Source organism: Trichosurus vulpecula, chromosome 6 (genome assembly GCF_011100635.1).
Source record: "Trichosurus vulpecula isolate mTriVul1 chromosome 6, mTriVul1.pri, whole genome shotgun sequence".
In the NCBI taxonomy this organism is placed as follows: domain Eukaryota; kingdom Metazoa; phylum Chordata; class Mammalia; order Diprotodontia; family Phalangeridae; genus Trichosurus; species Trichosurus vulpecula.
This window is the reverse complement of record NC_050578.1, coordinates 159,651,544-159,668,371: the sequence shown is the minus strand read 5'-3', so window position 1 is coordinate 159,668,371 and position 16,828 is coordinate 159,651,544. Positions and strand designations below refer to the sequence as shown.

The 16,828-nt window shown below is 37.8% G+C and overlaps 1 protein-coding gene across 1 annotated transcript; it reads right to left on the bottom strand.

The window, feature by feature from the left end:
- Nucleotides 1-1,879: 1,879 nt before the first annotated feature.
- CNGA1 (cyclic nucleotide gated channel subunit alpha 1) lies at nucleotides 1,880-16,621 on the bottom strand. Its single transcript, XM_036764842.1, has 8 exons — nucleotides 16,515-16,621; nucleotides 15,347-15,460; nucleotides 13,566-13,628; nucleotides 9,304-9,345; nucleotides 9,092-9,208; nucleotides 5,529-5,636; nucleotides 4,066-4,172; nucleotides 1,880-3,294 (listed from the first exon to the last, which is right to left on the bottom strand). The coding sequence occupies exons 1-8, from the start codon at nucleotides 16,619-16,621 to the stop codon at nucleotides 1,880-1,882; spliced, it is 2,073 nt and encodes a 690-aa protein (XP_036620737.1).
- Between the last annotated feature and the right edge of the window lie 207 nt (nucleotides 16,622-16,828).

Sequence of the window (16,828 nt, the reverse complement as noted above, 5' to 3'; positions counted from 1 at the left end):
TTCAAGTAATTATGTACAAAGTCTCTGGAGAAGCTAATGGTATTCTTTACTAAAACTAGTTTTGAGGAAGGAGAGTTGATAGAATATTGCAAGGGGAGGGAGAAATCTACCCAAAAGGAGCAGCACTCTGGTGTTTCTCTGACTTCAGTATTTTTCACTGTCACAAGGAGGCAGCGTAAAGAACCGAGCACAAGACTTAGACCAGAATATCTCAGTTTGTAATTCCGTTCTACCACTCATTAAGCTAGATGATTTTTAGAGAAATCACAAATTCTCTAAGCCTCCTCGACCTCATCTGTACAATGAAGATAATAATATTTATTCTATCTACCTTAGAGAATGATTAGAGGGATCAGATGTATACAAAAGGCTTTGTAATTACTTGCTTTGGAAAATATCAGAAATTTAAAATCTTCGGCACTTGGTTGTAACGTTGTAGCTATGTAGGACAAGTTCCCAGAGAAAATCATTTAGTTGTTTTTTCCCAAAGGTAGGGGATGTTGCTGTCTCAATAGGATATTGGGTCATTTTAAAAGGTAATAAGTGTTTGATATTCATCTACTTACTTGAAAGATTTTTACATCCTTCATTCTGTGTATTGGCCCACACCAATAATGTGGTATACATACACATATATATATAAACACATATGTGTATATATACACATCTATCTATCTATACTCATCTCTGCTCTACCTGATTATATCCCACACCATTAATATATTAATATTCTCTTAAGATTGACATGCCTCCGGCTAATTTTCAATTTGGATAATATAGTCGTGACCTGGGTCCTAACTTTCCAGACCCCTCAATTACTATATTGCTATAGTATCTAAAGCCTCCCTGGGCTAGACACTGGAATACTATTTGATATTTCGCAATTTTGCTAAGAATGCCTCTAAATTTTTAGTTGACAAATCTTTATAATATCTTTCTTACGAGCAGTTTAAGACGAACACAAAAATAAACCAAGTTACTCTAGATATTTTAGACAACTTTTTATGAATCTTAAAGGTAAAAACACATGCAAAAAAGCCGATTTATTCAAATCCATATGTGTTTATTAAGCAACTATCACGTGCATAGCACACAGATACGAAATTTAGACTGCCCTCATAGAGCTTACAGTCTAGTAAAGAAATAAGACACAAACACAGATAACTATCACATACAATATTATCTGTTAAGTACACTAGAGAACTGCAAAACAAAGTGCTATTCATTAAATATTCTATCAGTCAGAAATCTCCACTAACCAGCACTTCTATAATTCTCCAATACAATGTTAATTTATATTTATTATGATGGCCCTGAGGCACTGTAGGACCCTGAAGTGCCTTTTGAATCATGAAGAAAGATTAAATCATGCTCAGTATTGTTTTAGTATTAAGTGTATTTCATTACATTCTAACTCCTTTGTAAAATTGGTAATCCATGATGGTAACTCTCAATTGCCAGAATATGTAATCACTCTTTAATAGTCCTTTACCCAAAAATACCAGATAATAGAAAGTTTACTATATCCATGCAGAGGATGGTATATAGAAGTAATCAGAAGATATGTGTGCTGAGAAATTCATTGGCTTATATCTTTACATAGTATCCAGCAAGAAAGCCTCATGACACAGTGACTCTATATCCAGAATACTCCACAATTGTATTTCCATTTCAGGGATGAATATTGTAGGATTCCTCAAAGCGTATTTCCTTTACTGAATCCAAGTCAGTTTCCCATTGTTTCATATATATACACTTTCCCAATATGAAAAGACAACTTTGTAGGACTGCTGAATAGATATTTCACATTTGCCTTTGATCCCTGCTGTCCAAGCAACTCCCAAAGTCCAGTTAATGGTCCCTGTCATCTCCCATCATTTCATTCCTGTGTGGATTCTGTGGGTCCACGCTCTGTTTCTAGTCCTGCAATATCTGAGAACTCAGTTTCAATTAATGGTTTCAAGAATCTCTCAACTTTAGTTAGCCTTTGCTTCAACTTCTGCTGCATTGATTCATACTCAGCCAGAATCCTGGCAAACCTTGTTTGTAAGAGGTCTACTGATCCCTCCATTCGTGTGACCTTCTCTTCTAGGTCCTTAGGATCACTTCCTGCATTTGCAATATTTATGTCCAGCAGTCCATCCTTCATCAAGATTTGTTTGCCTTTCTCTTCTAGCATGCATTTAGCATCTGGGTATTCAGTTAGAGCTTCCATGAGATCATCTTTTGAGAGACAGAAGAGATCTGAGTAGCCAATACTTTTAATATTGGCTGTTCGTCGGTTCCCAGCTTTACTACCTTTAATGTTGAGAATGCTAATCTCCCCAAAGTAACTGCCATCACTCAAAACCACGAACTGTGTGATCCCATCATCAGCTACCACAGCCAGTTTTCCTTCTTTGATAATGTACATCTCCCGTCCAATATCTCCTTTTTTGCAGATGTAATCACCAGGACTGTAGACTTGAGGCTGTAACTTCAAGACCAGTTCTACCAAGAGTCCAGCTTCACAGTCAGCAAAAATGCGTACCTTCTTTAACGTGTCTAGGTGAACACTGATGGCAATCTCTGCCCTTAGTTTATCTGGTAGATATTTCAAGACTTCCCTTTCATCTACTGTTTTTTTGTTTGTCCATAGGTAGTCAAACCACTTGATAACCCTCTTTTCCATATCTTTGCTTACATTTCGAAAATGCATATACTGTTTTATAGCATCAATTCTTGCTTGAAATTCTGCTCTGGCTGCATTCATATTGGAAATCATGGAGCCAATATTACCGACGATAGTAGCAAAAATTAACACTCCAATCAAGAAGTCAACCACCACAAAGACATACTCAGAGTCCAAAACAGGAGGTGGAGTTTCACCAATGGTGGTTAAGGTCAACGTCGACCAGTAGAGACTATAAACATACTTTCTAGCCAGACGACCAAATTCAGGGTCATTAACATCAGGATAGACCCATGTATCGTTCCCAAATCCAATGGCTTTAGAGATAGAAAAGTATACACATGCATTCCAGTGGATGATAATCACAATATACATGACGAGGTTAGAAATCCTAAAGATGTTTGGATAGTTTGTCCTTGTTTCTGTCCGTTGGAAGAATTCAAACATACGTGATATCCTGAGTAATCTGTTTAATCTTACCTCTGGATAGCTCCATCCCAACTGTAAAAGCAGCAAATCAGTTGGTACCACTGAGAGAACGTCAAGTTTAAATTGCAAATGTGATTTATATTTGTCTATGAGTTTAGCCTCTTCTCTCACCAATAATCCTTGTTCCAGGTAACCTAAAATATAATGCCAAATTGATTCATTGTTTTTCCTTCTGTAATAGAATATTATTATACTATGGTCAAAGGCAAGACTGAATTTAAAATAAATGCACCCTTATTAGCGTAAAATATTCCAGAGATTAATAGACAAGCAGTCGTGTAATTATCTTATCATGGGTATTTTTTAAACTTAATTTTCATTTAATGATACTTTTTAAAAGAGAAAACTATATACAAGAGATACCTAAAGATAGAAAAGGCTATTAGCAAGAAGAAATTACTAAGATAAGCAAGAAGTGGGATGATCAAAACAAAAATTGGCAGGAAGGAAAGAAATAACAGAAAGTAAGACATAATGGGCAAAATATGATGAGTCTTGGTCATATTCACGCGCTTCTTTATAAGCAATACTTTTTTCTCCCTTACAGTGAAACCATTCCCGTGCCTTCTACCAAGATGAACCAAGATACCTTCAAAATGAGCAGAATTATTCTCACTTCTGGGGAAAAAGTGTGTAGGAAATTTTTGCCTCAGGTCTAACATAAGCTAGCATGGTAAGGGAAATAAGGAGGAAAATCATTTCTGCATTCTACATAGCAGCAAACTTCCTGAGTCTAAGCAAAGGAAATTAGCCCATGGTTCTACACAGTATGATTATGCCTTTGACTTTGCTTTCCTTCCCTTGAGTATTGGTTTATAAACCTATTTCATGTTATTTGTATTGAGAAGTTTCACATTATAGCATAAAAAGTATACAGTTTAAAAAAAACAATACAACATATTTACCTGTTCTTGTTCGTACAAACATGTCAAGAAGATAGATTGCATCTGATAAGTAATCAAAAGCAATCCAATATTCTAAGTACTTAGACTGAAGTTCTTCAAAGCATGCTCTGTAACAGAAGAGTTTTTCTGAGTAAAATATATGTAGGGTAAAATGGGAACAGTGCAAAAACTTTACTAATTTGTACTTATATTAGAAATGCTAGTCTAAGTTGAAGTCTGAATCATAGACTATGTAAATTAAGGCAGGTTTTAATGAGATGACAAGATAGTGCAATGGATAGAGTATTAGACCTGGAGACAGGAAGACCTGAGTTCAAATGTGACTTCAGATACTTGCTAGCGATATAACCCTGGACAAGTCACTTAACTTCTGTCTGCCTCAGTTTTCTCATCTGTAAAATAGGGATAATAATAATAGCACTTACATCCCAGAGTTTGTTGTGATGATTTTGTAAACCTTAAAACGATGTATAATTGCTAGGTATTATTACTATTATTATTGTTATTACAAGCTGAATCAGAGTGTAAGGATTAGAAGGAACCTTAGAGATCATCAATCTTCTCCCTTTATAGATGAGATCATACCAGGGGACCTAGAACTTGAAGGGACCTTAGACATCATCTAGTCCAGTACCTTCATTTTACAGACAGGGAAACTGAGGCTCAGAAAGGACTAATGACTTGCCTGAGGTCACAAAAGTAGAAAATATCAAGGCTAAGAGTGAACCAAGGTCCTCTGACTGTTGACCCAGAGCTTTTCTCATTGTATCTCATGACCACCCAATGAGCCTCTTGCAATAAATTTGTGGTCAACAGCTGTTGGGAACCACACTAAATAGAAAAACTAAATAAGAAATCAGCTTAAATTAAAGCATGAGATTTTTAAATAAATATAAGAGAGAGCATCTTGATTATCAGGTTGGTATAATCCTAAAACAGACTGTCAGTGGAACTTGTGGGGCCGGGGGTCTCCCTCCCTGAAAAGCTTCAAAAAAAAATACAGCCCTCTGCTTGGAGATTTTAGACTTTAATCTACCTAAATACATGAAACTGGATCTGATGAGTTGTCAGGTACCTTCCAATTCTCTTATTCTTTGAGTCTATGACAAACTATCTTAGATACTTCATTAAATTTTTATAATTTATATTTTTTTCATTCTTTCCAGCATTTTCCTCTGGTACCCAGAGAAGTACAATATTTTTAAAGGTTTGGCACCAATAATTAATGTTAATCATATGCCTGAACAATTATCTTTAAAAAAAAGAAGCTCTGCCTCAGTGTTAAAATAGCTCTAGACACTGAAGTATCTGCCCTTGACATTGAAGAAAGTATGGGATACAAAATTTGCAATCTTTCTTTTTTGGGAAGAAGAAGGGATCTTCTGAAGAACTCTGGGAATTGGACCTTAGTGTATTGTGGGAGAAGGTAGAAGAGAAGGAGATCTATCATAGTAGCTAGGCACCTTGCAATAATCATGGTCCAGTTGTACATCACAGGCAAAGTAATACAAAACAGCCAGTTGTAATATGTGTTCCCCGCTGGATCAATAACCATAATTTCTTTCTTCTCACTAAATGGCAATGAAAAATAAAGGGAATGTTAGTGAGAAAAAAATATACGTTTATTTTTACAAATTAAAAACAATTATGTCCATTGTTCACAACAGATTAAAATGGATAGTCAAGATTTAGGCAGCTCAGCTGAGAAATTTTACAACGAGTAAGTTAACTGTGTATTAGAAGTGGCATGTTCTGGGGTGAGGTGTGGCTCTTAACATAGACATTCAAAATGCAAGAAATATTTTCACCTTCACTTGGGGGATGTCAACAGCAACTGACTCTCTGAGTTGGTTTGCTCATTCCTAACCTCACCCTGGCAGATCTAGGTTCCCTTCACTACAAAGCAAACCCCCCAGGGTCCTAGGGGTAAAACTATTAAGAGAATATTCTTCTGTTACCGGTGAACCTCTAACAATGTGCTTCCTTTTACACAAACCAGATTCAATGTGATACATTCATATGATGAATTACTCAATCAAACACAATAATTAAATCACAATTTTAAAACTTAAATGCTTACTTAGCAGTAAGGTAAAAGAAATATAATATAATAGATACATATTAAAGCAAATATATCAACAGCATATGGCATAACCCACATGTAAACTTGGATCATAATCTCCCACCAATACACTTGGTATCTGTGGGAGTGAGTGAGCACTCACTTACAGAAACCTAGCAGGGAAACTTGAGGGAAGAAAACTCATATGTTTTTGCCAAGTAACTCACAATTCTTTGATGTCATTGGTCCATTCAGGAACATCTGCCCCATAGGAAACTAGCTTTCTACTTACTGCTCATCTCTTACTTGCTCATACTTTTTAACTAGGCAAATTCTCTTTTCTTCTATACCCAAACATAACTTCTTTTAACTTTATAATCACCCTTAAGAAGGCATTTAGAAAATGTTACTTCTTAATATGAACAGAATTTCCCTTTCAAGTCAGAGAACTTCAAAGCTCATCGCACTGGTGATCTCTGTCTGTACAAACCAACTCAGCCAGTCATTCACTGACCCAGATGCTTCCTTGTCCAATCAGAATAGAACTCACAGAAACAGCACAAGCTGATTCTTTAAATAAGGCAAATAAAAAAACTAGCTAGTTTAAGAGGATACAAACTAGCTAAATAACCTGTCTTTCCTGCTGCTTTTCTTTCTCAAACTATAGGTGGCAGCAGAGAGCAAAGGGCACTTTATGAGACGCTTAACTTCTGCCCAGGGCTAGATGGTGCTGCAGGGTAATAACTGTCATCGGAACTCTTGGCTTACAAAATCAGTTCCCTCCCATCAATCAGAAATCACTTAGCTGAGGGATTCTGTCCATGGAATCTAATAGAGCAGCTTTTCAGCCCCTTGAAGTATTTAAATTTTTTTTTCCCTTAGATTTTTACATCAGATTCCTCCCTTAGGTTCATCTCCCTTCAGTGGCTTAAATGAGAACCTCTTAACTTACAATGATTTACCTTTCATTTAAAAGGTTACAGCATCCCAAATTTCCCCTGTGAGATTAATATTCTTTTAAAAAATCACACCTGTCTCCAAATATTTATATATGATCTCTCTCTCTCTCTCTCTCTCTCTCTCTCTCTCTGTCTGTCTTTCTGTCTCTCTCTCTCTCTCTCTGTCTCTCTCTCCAGTTTTTCAAACAGTTATGTGCAAGTAAGCTGAAGTACCATAATCCCCTGCAGGTATAAGTGCTCAATATAATCCAACATTTCATTTTGCGGCCTCTTAAATACACTGTTCATATACACACAATGCATCGTTCTACACCACTCATTTGAATCTTTATATTTATACTACATTTTTCATCCTAAACTGCTCAAACTCCTGAAAGCTGTGGGATTTTTTATTAAAACATGTCCTTTTCCTACTCCTTTTAGGCATCGGACTGGTCCTCTGTAATACCATCAATCAAACACAATATCTTCATATCCTTTGATAGTTGATATAACCCTTTTCTTGCCCACAAAATTTTTTTTCTGCATTTTCATCATTAAACTGTTCCATTTGAATGGAGGAGTATTTTATAAGGACAATGTGCCTATAAAATGTACACTCAGGCAGCTAGGTAGTTTAGTGGATAGAGTGCTAGGCCTGAAGTCAGGAAGACCTCAGTTCAAATCTAGCCTCAGACCCTCGCTAGCTATGTAACCCTGGGCAAGCCACTTAACCTCTTCCTTAATCCACTGGAGAAGGAAATAGCAAACTACTTCAGCATCTTTGCTAAGAAAACCCCATGGAGAGTATTGGCATGCTATGGTCCATGGTCTTTGAGACTTGGACATAGCTAAACAAAAATCAACATCTTACCCTTGCCTAAAGGAAAAGAGGATAAACAGATTAAAGGAAGGAAGGAAGGAAGAAGGAAAGAAAGAAAAAGAAATGAAAGAAAGAAAAAGAAACGAAGAAAGGAAGAAGAAAAAAAGAAAACAAAAGGCATTTTCAGAAAGGAAACCTTAGTATTCTGTGATTTAGTTTGAATTATAACTTTCAAGTACACAGAAGGAGAGGGAAGGAAGTAAGCATTTATATAATGCCTACTATATGCTACATGCTTTTAATAAATATTATCTCATTTAATTCTCATGACAACCTTGTAAGGTAGGTACTATTTTCCCGTCATTTTACAGCTGAGGACACTGAAGCAAACAGAGGTAAACTTTAGGCCCAGAGCTCTATCCACTGGACCATACCAGCTTTCTTTAGAAATGGGTATTTCTGGAGGTTGTATGATGTCTCTTGTCCTGATGTCCAAAATTAGGAAAAGTATATGCAACTAGCTGTTTTTATTTCAAATATTTTCCATAAGGTACCTAGAATATTGTGGACTCTCAAGAAATATTAATGAAAGTAATGAATAATTATGTCATATCAAAAGAAACTACAGTAAGATGCTATGATTTGATTCTCCTCAGGACCAAGATTTCTTCCAGGAAGAAGATGGGTTGGAACATTATCTCCACTCGGAAACTGTTAATGTTTAGAGAAAATAAATTACAACTGAGACTGCTTGTTTCAAAGATAGACAAACAATAGTAAAAATATTATAGCTGAGTTTGCCTTCAATTCACATTTATTTAACAATTCTTTAGCCTTTAGCATTGGCCTATGTTGTATCTGATAAGGATAGTTCACATTAACATAGCCCCTAACAGTTTACACAGGGATTTCTCTCAACAACCCTGTAATGTAGATAGTCTAATCAATCAATCAACCAACAAGCAGTTTTTAAGCACTTACCACGTGCCAAGGTTTGGTTAGGCCAATTACAGATGAGGAAACTGAAGCTCAGAAAATTAGGTGAATAACTAGATCAAAGCCAATAAGTGAGTCAATCCAAATCTTCTAACTTCAAGTCCAGTGTTCTTTGAATTATACCACACTGTCACTTCTAATTGGCATCCATCACATTCTCACAAGAATAGCGTATCATTGATCTCCATATTAATAAAGCATGCTTACTTTTCTTTCTTATCTTTATTTTGATCCTCTTTCTTTTTCTTCTCATTCTCTTTTTCTTTTTCTTTCTCTTTCTCTTTTTCCTTATTCTTTTTCTTCTCCTTTTTATCACTAGATTTGCTGGAAAATGGATCACATGTAATAGCATTATAATACAAAAAGTTCTGTCTGCTGGAAAATTTCATGTCATATATTTTGGTCAATGAGAGACTTACCTTTTCTTTTCTTTTTTCTTTTTCTTTTCCTCTTTCACCCCTCTAAGAAAGAAATAATATATGTCACATGTTCAAATCAAATTCAGTTCTAAACCATTTTAACTTTATTCCTTATCAACCCATTCCTGTTTCCAGAGAGGTGTTCTCCTGAGGAAGAGTTCAACCAGAAATCAACAAGAATTTAGAGGGAAAAAATAAAAGCTATAGTCCTAGACATGTGCGATTAGGAAAAATGAATAAGAAAGGCATAAGAATGTGGGGAAAGGTCAAGAAATAACAGGTCTAAAGACAGTAAATTTTAGAAACCTAAGTAAATAAAGGACATACTGATTTAAAATATAAACTCAATATAAATTAAACCAATCATTGAAGAAAAAAATTAGGAGGAAGGTTATCTTTGTTTATTACTCAAAGATAAGGAAACTTCAGATGTAGCCTTAACTGATTCATGCATTTCTCCAATGCATCATTGTGGAATGGAGGTGACCCTGAGTTTTAAAGGCCACATTAGGTGAGCATAAGATTTTGCAGGTTGAGGAAAGGCCTATTGTATGAGTAACAGGGTTTACATTCAGCTTTTGCTCAAAAAGACAGGGATGAGGATTTGTGAAAGGATGAGGCAGAGGGAAATTTTGCATGTAAACCTACATGTTTGACCTAGTCTTTTAGCCCATCTTTATGGCCTTTGTTTGAAAAAGGACATCAAGTCAGTCATTCCACTCCACTCCTTCCACGGTAGTAGGAGTAGAAAGGCTAGCTATTCTGGTCTATACAGTGAAAATTGGAGAAACTTCTGAGAAACTGAGAGTCCTGATGGGGCAAGATAATTCTGTGGCTGCACACGTGCAGTACTGACACTATAGCCGGAGTAGGGCAGAGGGAAGGAAGGACTACAACTGACCCTAGAGAAGTGTGGTGGCTGAGGCAGGGATTCAAAGGTGGGAACCAGCAGGAACAGAGGAAATGACTGGACCTGAGGAAGCAGATGGAACCTCCTAATAGCAGTTAATTCAGCAGGAGGCAATAAGAAATGCTGCCATCTCCTATTATCACCAAGTGTTTGCTAAGCCGTTCTCAGAGTTTCAAACCTGAAAATCTTCTCCTACTCCTTTTCACCATGACCCAGGACAAGAATATAGATTGGAGGAGCGTCTCCTGCTCATTTACAGTAGCTACCTTATTGTGTATCAATAAACCACATGACTACTACAAAGTAAATCACCTAAGTCCTATTAATGAGCTTAACTACAGGAGGCTTCCCTAAGGCTGGGTAGGAAGCCAGGGCAAAGAAGAGAGATTTTCCTATTTTTGTCGTATTTAAGCATATTCCAGGTTGTACCCCTAGACCTATATAGAACCTGGGATGAAAAGAGCATACAAGGCCAGGTGGACTCAAGGAGGCCAGAGGGAAGAATACTCTGTTCTTGTGTATTTAAAGTACTGCTCTTGGGTGATTGGGAAAGCCTATGCAAGTACACTGAATCCTCTCTGTCATAGCCTTGGCACCCTTGGCTTGAGTGGGCTGCCTAGGTAATCTCAATATGATTTCAGGGGCACCAGGAAAGCTCTATTTCAGGACAAACTGCTATACACTAGCTTGTTGACAACGCCTGAAATTAGGGCTAAAAACGTTTTTAGCATTAAAATATTTAGGGTTAAAAAAATTTCAAATACAAATGTTGTCTGGGACAGACAAGATATTCAGGTAGTCAGTAACCTTTTAGTCCCAATTTATTTATCAGTTCTAAGGCACAGAGCATTTAACATTGATAGACTGAGATTCCAGACATGATGGGGTTTTATTTATTCACCAGCTGAGAAATGAGACCAGATCCACCCACAAAGTTCTCGATGGTGAACCTAAGAAAAGACTTGAAGGATAGGGTAGAAATGAAGCTAAGGAGGAATTCATGAACAGCTACAAATAGTAAGGTAAAGAAGGATAGGAGAGCAGCCAGATCAGAATAATTAGGGGACCAGATAGGCTGGGGGACAAAGGATCTGAATTTAGGTACTGATGGCTGCTGTTAAGAAGGAGATAGAGACTTGCCAAGACACTCTAGAGGCCTGAATCCTAGGTCTGACTGGACTTAGTTCTTAAGGTAGGTTGTAAAAACTGGGTACTGTTGGTTAGCTCAGGGTGTTGGAGAGATCTCCTAGCTACTAATGGAAGCTGCTGATGAAGAATTTCTCTATTACTAGCAAGGGCACTATCAGTTTGGCAACTCCTCAAACATAGTAAGTGATTAATAAAAGCTTGTTGATTAATTGATTAAACAACTGAATCATGTCCAGGAATGCAGATTTGAAGTATGTCTAACAACTACTTAAGGTCTGGGAGAAGCAAAGGTACACAACCTATTTGGTCTTATTCCTTTTACTTCCACAAGAGTAAAAACGTCCGTTAACAGTTAACAACTCCCTTACGGCATGCTAAAATGATTAGGGCTCATTGCAAGGAGGAAGGAAGGGAATAGATCAGTTTTCCTGGTTGGCAGGGACTGAGCCAAGATTTTAATTGGATAAATCCACACTGATCACACTCAGACACGGTGCATAACAAAGGGGTAGAAGGAGTGTTTTTTTGAAAAAGAGCTTAGCCTTTGCCCCCCAGTGTCCTTCCATGTTGGATTGGTAGAATGTATAACCACTAGGGTTATCATGGGGTTGCCAGCACCCGAGCCATTCTTCACTAGCTAAGTGGTGCGGTGGTCAGAGCATTGGACTTAAAGTCAGGAAGCCCTGAATTCAAATCCTGTCTAAGACATTGTATGCCCCTGGGCAAGTCACTTTACCTCTTAGTCTCAGTTTTATTATCTGTAAAATGAAGGGCTAGGCTTGAAGGCCTCTAAGATCCTTTCCAGCTATAAATCTATGGTCCTGTGATGCCTGAGAAGTCTCCATATTCCTACAGGGTTAAAGCAATAATAGATGGAGGGGAAAGTTTCCAAACTTGAGATGCTTCCCAGCTTGGAAGGAGCTTCCCAGCCCTGGGGCAACATGAGGGCTCTGGGTACCTGAGAGGGGAATGAAAAGGGTCCCAAGGGAGAGTCAGGACAGTATAAAAGATTTGAACAGGACAGTATAAAAGATTTGAACAGATAATTTTAACTTACTATAGTTTTTCCTAGTTCTATTTTTTCATGCTAAGCAAAGGACCCAAAAAAAACCTTCAGGAGATCAAACACAAGTTGCCACAGAATTCTCAAGACTCTTAATTGAATCAAGGATATTTGCTACAATCTATTATATACCTAGACAGCTCCATAAGGACCCCCATTTGCACAGAATCATTCCCTTCTGGGAGAGAGATTTTAAGGGACTTCAGTAAATACAGCAAAATAAACAAATACATAAATAACATTTTAAAAACTGGCTACAGGGTCATAAAGAGCACAGGTGAAATCCAGCAGCTTAGGCAGTATCTTTGAAGACAAAACAGTCCCAGCTCGTCCCTTCCCCCTCCCTCCCCCACTTCCCCCACAGATTATGTTAATCTAAGGACAATCAGTCTCATCTAGACATGCTGATCTGAATCACCTTTAGGTATGTTGTCTGCCCAAGCAAAGGACAATTTTATAGAAAATGTAAAAATCACTTCAGTTTTTCCATGTTAGAGCTAAACAAATGACTTTTCTTGTGGTTTTTCCCTTTTGCTCTGAGTCTTCTTTCACAACATGACTAATGTGGAAATATGTTTAATATGATTGTACATGTATAGCCTATATCAGATTGCTTGCCAGCTTGGGAAAGCGGTGAAAAATAATTTGGAACTCAAAATCTTTTTTTTGTTTGTTTTGTTTTGTTTTTTGGCAGGGCAATTGGGGTTAAGTGACTTGCCCAAGGTCACACAGCTAGTACATGTGTCAAGTGTCTGAGGCTGGATTTGAACCTCAGGTCCTCCTGACTCCAGGGCCGGTGCTCTACTCACTGCACCACCTAGCTGCCCTATGGAATTGAAAATTTTATGAAAGTGAATGTTGAAAACTATCTCTACATGTAATTGGAAAAAATAAAATATTATTAAATAGAAAAAATTAAAACTAAAAGAAACAACAATAAATTACTTACTTGTACTGTTCACCAGATCCCACTGTGCACTACAGGAGTTAGAAAATAAATCTGCTCCCTTTTATATTCAAAAGATCATGCTTGCGTAAAAGGTCCCCCATACATAACTGGTTCAGATGTAGCCTTAACTGATTCATGCATTTCTTCAAGGAACGGCTGTTACTGTTCTTCGGCAAAAGCATAATACTTACTGGTCTTTATTGCTACTGTTGTTAACGTTGAAGAGTGCAATGGCACCAGGCAGGTACTGACTCCTAGAAACAGGAAAGTATAATGAATGTACAGCAATAACCATCTGCATAATTGTAAAGACCAATATAGTAGTTTCAGAGAGAAGACACTGACATTTGTAAATTCTAACTACCAGAATTGTAATTAGTGAAAATTGTATCTGGATCCAATTCTGTGGAATAGGGTTGGTGTGGTGTGGACGGGGCCCACAAGTAACTCAGAGAACCCCTCACCTTTGCCCCCTGAAAGGTCGGGAGGGAAGGTGGCCCTCTCAAAAGATGGCCCAGTGAGGGAAGCCAGAACAGTCCCTACTAAAAGGAAGTATAACTCCTCCCAACCTCTGATGTCCCTAAATCTAAAATAGGAAGTTTCTACCAGATAGCTGATCTAGTCTATTGCGACACAACTAATTGTCACAGGCAGGTTTACCAATCAATCAATAAACATTTTATTAAGCGCCGAGGACACAAAAAGAGGCAAAAGAAAGTCCTTCTCCTCAAGGAGCTTCCAATCTAATGGAGGAGACAACATGCAAATAAACATGTAGAAAGCAAGCTAGATACAGGACAAATAGGTATTAATTAGCAAAGGGAAGGCTTCCGGTAGAAAGTGGGATTTTAATTGGGATTTAAAGGAAGCCAGAGAGATTAAAAGTTGGAGCAGAGGAGGGAGAGCATTCCAGGCATAGGGGACAGCTAGGGAGGGTCTTTGTTCCTGGAATAACCAGAAGGCCAGTGTCACTGAATCAGTAAATCTGGGAGAGTAAGGTAAGGAAACTGGAGAGGTAGCAGGGAACCAGGTTATGAAAGTTTTGAACCCAGGTCTATCTAGGACTTCATCCACTACACCACACTACCCTAGTCTTCCTAGTCACATACTTATATTCTCACAATATAACAAATCCTGGGTATTCACTGAAGAGTGCTTTAGTGGCAACTCTACCATAGGTAACCTACCCATAGATTATACCATCCCCCATTCTGTATAACCTGTTTGCCTTCAATCCTATGTATTTTTCCATTTACCCATGTACAGCTTCCACAACAACTCCCTGGGACAGGTAGGTGGCACAGCAAATAGAACACCGGACCCTGGCGTCAGGAAGACCTGATTTCAAATATGACCTCAGATACTTGGTAGCTGTGTGATCCTGGGCAAGTCACTTAACTTCTGATTTCCTCAGTTTCCTCAGCTGTAAAATGTGGATAATAATAGCACCCTCCTCACAGGATTATTGTGAGGATCAAATGAGCTAATATTTGGAAGGCACTTAGAACAGTGCCTGGCACATAGTAGGCACTTAATAAATACTGATTTCCTTCATTCCTCGAAGTATCTCTGGTCATCCCCTAATGCAACACAAACAATTTTGGCTTCCAGCTGTCATTCACTAACTGGTGCTATTTCCTAGGCAATTAGGCATGTTGGAAAACAGCTAGGATTTAAGAGAAAATAATATTTCCCTTCTGATGCCACAATTCCTTTAGGACTCTGAAAGTCAAAAACAAGAAATCTTGAAGGTACTGTGTTTAGGTTCCTGGATAAAATGGTTACTTGATAATGTTCATATTACACTGGGGAACAACTAGATATTAGCAATTTTCTAAGGCCCTCATGGTAGAGAACAACAGGAGAACAGTCTGCATGGTGGCCCATTGTGAGAACTGGTCCAGGCTATGCTGTGTAGGTGGTGAGATCCTGGCTCATCCTTTAACAGATACATGTAAATTACATTGCTCACCTCTGTGAGGATGTTCCTTCCTCTGCATGGGAGTTATTTTGGAAAGCATCCCCACCTTGGCGGTTTCCATGCTCCATCATAGAGGCACTGTCATCATCATCATCAGAGAGAGAACTACATTCCAACAGCATACAGAGAAGTATTAGCCTAACACATTAAAGAATTACTCATGTGGGGTAACTTGACCCTTTGTGCGCTTCCTCTCTCCCTTATTCTCCTGTTCCTATCCTACTAGTTCCCACACACTAACATAACCCAACAATTTCCATTAATGTTGAGTGAGACATATATTATATACATGTATTATGTACATACAAATGTGTATATATATGGATGTGTGTATATATATATATATAAATATGTATACGCATTATATATAGGTGAAGAGTTTTTGCTGTATTACATGCCAGTCAAAACACAGAAGAAGACAGTATAAGACTAGATCTTCAGTAGGTCAGGGTTTTGGATATAATAGTAATGTTTGCCCATCCAAAAATGTGATATCTGGGCTATTGTGTCTTGACTCATACTGTTGAGTAGCACAGTCTAACTGGTCGTAAAACGGAGAGTACCTTCTATCTACCCACTGCTTAATCTAAAAGGGATTTTATGCCACATTAAAAAAATAGATGCACTATTAGTTCACATGATGCTTCTCATCAAAGGGGAACCCTCCCTTCAATAATACAGATTACAGCCCATCAGGCCCTGGCCATCTTAGCTATGTCTTCCTCTAAATCTTCCATGGGGGATCCATCCAACATACTGGAGGATTTCCTCTACATCTTTTGACATTGTATGAATGACAACAGAGCATACAGGCCATCCATTGGGCGTCCTGTGTTCTCAGGAATGCTTAGCCCACCTTTTTATTTTGAGGCACATACTTCTCAGATGACATCCTTTCTTTAACCATTGACTGTACGTGCTTCAGTGTCCGTGACTGTGTCCTTTCAGAAATATGTCTATGCCAGTGCTGTCTGTCTAGATCACAAATAACCTTCTAGAGGGGAGAGACCTTGCCTATTGACTGGACGGGGGCTGCCACAGATAGGCTCTTATAAAGCGTAAAAAAGATCATCCATTTGGAACAATGATAAAGTGCCAAGGTTAAATTTAACAAATTTAAGGTAAAGAGCATCATTAAATATGATTAGCTTTTAGTTACCTGCAACCTCCATTTTCTATCCTTCTAATTTCCTTTTCTGTGTCTTGTGCAATCACCTTGGGGATGTTCACATATGAGTGCTGAGTGCTGACCACATTTCTCTTCATGGTTAACATTTTAGTATCTGATGAGAGAAGAATAATTAGTGACCAGATTATGTTTTTATAGCTCTTCATATGGATGTAGAATAGCCCATAACTCATACATTTTTTGGACATGACCAATGTGGTTTGCTTGACTATGCATATATGTTACAAGAGTTTTATTTTTCTTTTATTTTTAAATAGGTGTGTGGGGGGGGGAGATAGAGAAAA

Excerpts from the sequence above, each read along its gene's own strand:
- CNGA1 (XM_036764842.1), bottom strand. The coding sequence starts at position 16,621 with ATGAAGAGAAATGTGGTCAGCACTCAGCACTCATATGTGAACATCCCC. Across the intron at positions 9,209-9,303 it reads AAGAAAAAAGAAAAGAAAAG|CAAATCTAGTGATAAAAAGG; the intron begins GTAAGTCTCTCA and ends TCCATTTTCCAG. Across the intron at positions 5,637-9,091 it reads AATAAAGATAAGAAAGAAAA|TGAGAAGAAAGAAATTATGG; the intron begins GTAAGCATGCTT and ends ATTGCCATTTAG.